Below are 3451 nucleotides of genomic sequence, written 5' to 3'. Positions count from 1 at the left end.
ACGAACTATATATGTTTTTTTTTTAATATTTTAAAATTAGTTTTGCCCTTTAATTTCCAGCACATAAATGCATGGTGTAACAAGCTAATGTATTTACGGGAAACTAAAAGCGAGACACGGCCATGCCAGTCTAATGATTATCGTTGGACAATTATGCCCCCTCATTTTTTCAACATGGTAGTTGAACAGAATCATGATGCTTACAGCTATGCAGATGGGTCTAGACAAAAATTTCCTGCATTTTGGAATGTGGATACGGTAAAAGTTGTTTATTATTTTATTAATTTCATCCAAAAATAATTTGATCCGGCCATTTAAATATCGACATTTTGTAGGTCTACATGCCAGTTTCACACAAGGATCAACACTGGTTAATCTTACAGATAAACATGTTGTCACTAAAAGTTAAAGTTTATTTCCCAAATAATTGTAATGTAATGCATTGTGGAGAGTCGTTTTGCATACATAAAAAAATACATCAAATTCTACTTGAATTTGAGTCTCCATTCTTATGGTTTTTGGGTCGCATATCGTACTGGCAACGTTCTGGAATAAACGAGACAGATACCTTGGAGTGTGCGGGGGATGATGTGTGGCCAGATAACGGGGATCATACAGGTCGAAATTCAGGTGTAATTATTTGTATGTTAATGGAAAAACTTGTTCAAAACTTTGCATTGACATGGGAAGAGGAAAATCTACAGGATGCTTGTGTCAGATACAGACGGTACATGGCGGATGAACTCTACGCTGGCCGATTCACACCTACAAAAAACTGATGTTTGTATCTATGCATGTTAAAATAATTCAAGTTAAAATATAAATATATTTTTCAAGTACAAGGATTTCAACAGAATGTTGTGCATAAAAAAAAATTCCAAAATACTACACTAAAACTAAAAATCTCCCAAGTTATAAGACGGAAAATAATTATCAGACGGATTATTTCCTGGGTCTTCGTGAGCAACGGTTTCCTTGCCTTTACGCGAACGTTGTTGCGATGGGATTGGGGCTGAACAAACGTCACGATGGTGTCCGTGTGACTTACACCTACCACAATATAGAGGCGTGGGTTCTTCCCCTCGAGACAAGATTCTGTTGTTTGCTCGCGGACGGCCCGACTGACGTTTTGTCATATGCGGGGGGCGAACATTTATAAGACCTTCTGGTATCTCCCATTCAGATTTATGAGGAAGAGGATTAATCGCTTCCTCGTATGTTTTTTTATACACTTCATTGGAATAACATCGGAAAGCATAATGACTGCAGTCAGTTTCACCTAAGAATTTGGATACAACAATCACGTGCCCACAGGGTAGTCCAGAAACTTGCCAAACACGGCAACTACATGTTCGATCGTAAAAATTTACAAAACCACGTTTTTTCCTGTCGTCAACATCAAAAGTGTTCAACCCTACACCAGCGGCAGTCCAAGTTCTAGACCCATCAATTTTCTTTGCAATTTTTTTTTGAGCCCACTGGGTAAGCTCATGTCTTTCCTTAATTCCCTCCAGCCGACGATCATAGAACCATTTTTGAACAGATTGACGGAAAAATTCAATAAGTTGGGTTACTGGCAATTTACGATAGTCTTTAGACAAAGCGTTAATTGACTCTGCACTGTTAGATGTCATATAATGATATCGATTGCCGGGACAATGCGCTCTTGCCCACCGTCCAAACCCGATACTTATTAAAGTGTTCCGTATTCTAGGAACTGCAAGACATAGAGTGTGGAAAGACTCATTAAAATCAGACAACCGGTAAGATTTACAGGTCTTCCACCAGAGGCTCTCGTATTCCTTTTTTTTATTCGACGGTAAACTTAAGTTCACCATTAAATGTCGATAGCAGAGACCATGATAAGCGTGTGGAAACACGTTGCTTACAGCTAAATGTATTGAATTGGCCCTATCCGATATGATCGCCATATCTGGAATTTCACCAACACAACCTTTAAGCTTTGAGAGGAACCATGTCCAAGAAGCACCATCCTCTGATTTGCCTATTCCATAGGCAATTGGTAAAATCTGGTTATTTCCGTCCATGCCAACTGCTAAAAACAATGTTCCTTTAAATTCACCCTTCAAATGGGCAGCGTCTATAATAATAACAGGTCTTAAATTACGCATAAAACTACGAACCTGAAAAAAAAAATCAGTGAATGACCATCATATTTTAAGATAAAAAAATATTATTAAGGTCCATGCCGACTTACCGCTGCACCAATAGCCACAAATACCATTTCAAATCGACTCTCGTCGTCAACCCAAATGTGAGTCACGGTTCCCGGATTCGCCCGCTCCAAATTGTAACAATAGATTGGGAGTTCGGCAAAAGAATCTCTGCTTGTACCTTGCAAGAGTTCTAAAGCATGACATTTTCCACGCCATGCTTGCATGTAACTAATATCAATTCCTAAATTTTGTTTAAAATCGGACTTTATCTCGTTTCCGCGACAAATTCGACCACCGTCTTTTAATTGAGGCACTAAATAATGACCCACAACTTGGGGGTTTGCCTGACGAAAATGTGGGTGTGTGAGCGTCTTTGAACAAGTGTGTTTATCGTTAAAATATTTAACGTAAAATGCGCTATCACCAGCAAAGCTGTATGCCCTAAAACGCCACTCACAACCATCAACACAACATGACACTTCGTACCGTGATTTAGACGATCTATCAACTTTAAACTCAAATCGTTCTATCAAACATTTTTTACCCAATTCAAGTTTCATTTCCTCTTTGCTATTAAAAATGTGGCCAGGCTCAAACACAATAGAAGATATGCCTTGGGTATTACTCGGTAAATATAATTGGGTACAGTTTTCATTAATTTTTTTATCACTATCATCAAAAGATAAATTCAAATCAGGAACTTTGAAATTGTTTAAAAATGCGCAATCAGAAGACTCAACACCGGGTTCTTGAATGACATATAACTGAAATAATTCAAATGGTTTACTATTAGCCAAATTAAAGAAAAAAACAACATCATTATCATTCATTATATCTATCGGATCTGTAAACGAAGACATCCGGTAGGATATCCGAGTAATATTTTGAATATCACACATCTTTCGAATATAACTTAAAAAAGTGATGTAGGAAAAAGTAGTTTCAACTTCTAAACCACGTCTAGTAATACAATCGTGACCGGCAACATACTCGATGTTCCCGTTAACAACCTCCCACTTACCCCCGGTGTATATCACACACTTAACACCCATGAGTTATACTAAACGTGACCAAACAATGTATTACTACAAAGATAACGAGAAGACAAAACACAGATGTGTGTAAAAGACAAAAAACAGATGTATATATATATACATACGAAATTATAAATAAAAAAACATGTGTAGCGGCTTGGATGTTGGATGAAACGGCTTGACCAGGGTGAAACGGCTTGGCCATAGGTTTAGACGGCTTGGCGGGAAGCTGAAGCGGCT

At 37.9% G+C, this 3451-nt stretch overlaps 1 protein-coding gene across 1 annotated transcript; it reads right to left on the bottom strand.

The window, feature by feature from the left end:
• Positions 1-896: 896 nt before the first annotated feature.
• On the bottom strand, positions 897-3229 carry LOC118486589. The gene is made up of 2 exons (XM_035983132.1): positions 2219-3229; positions 897-2144 (listed from the first exon to the last, which is right to left on the bottom strand). Exons 1-2 carry the CDS (start codon positions 3227-3229, stop codon positions 897-899), a joined length of 2259 nt encoding a protein of 752 aa, XP_035839025.1.
• Between the last annotated feature and the right edge of the window lie 222 nt (positions 3230-3451).

The sequence above is a fragment of the Helianthus annuus genome, chromosome 14 (assembly GCF_002127325.2).
Source record: "Helianthus annuus cultivar XRQ/B chromosome 14, HanXRQr2.0-SUNRISE, whole genome shotgun sequence".
Taxonomy (NCBI): Eukaryota; Viridiplantae; Streptophyta; class Magnoliopsida; order Asterales; family Asteraceae; genus Helianthus; species Helianthus annuus.
This window is presented reverse-complemented; position numbering and strand designations above follow the sequence as displayed.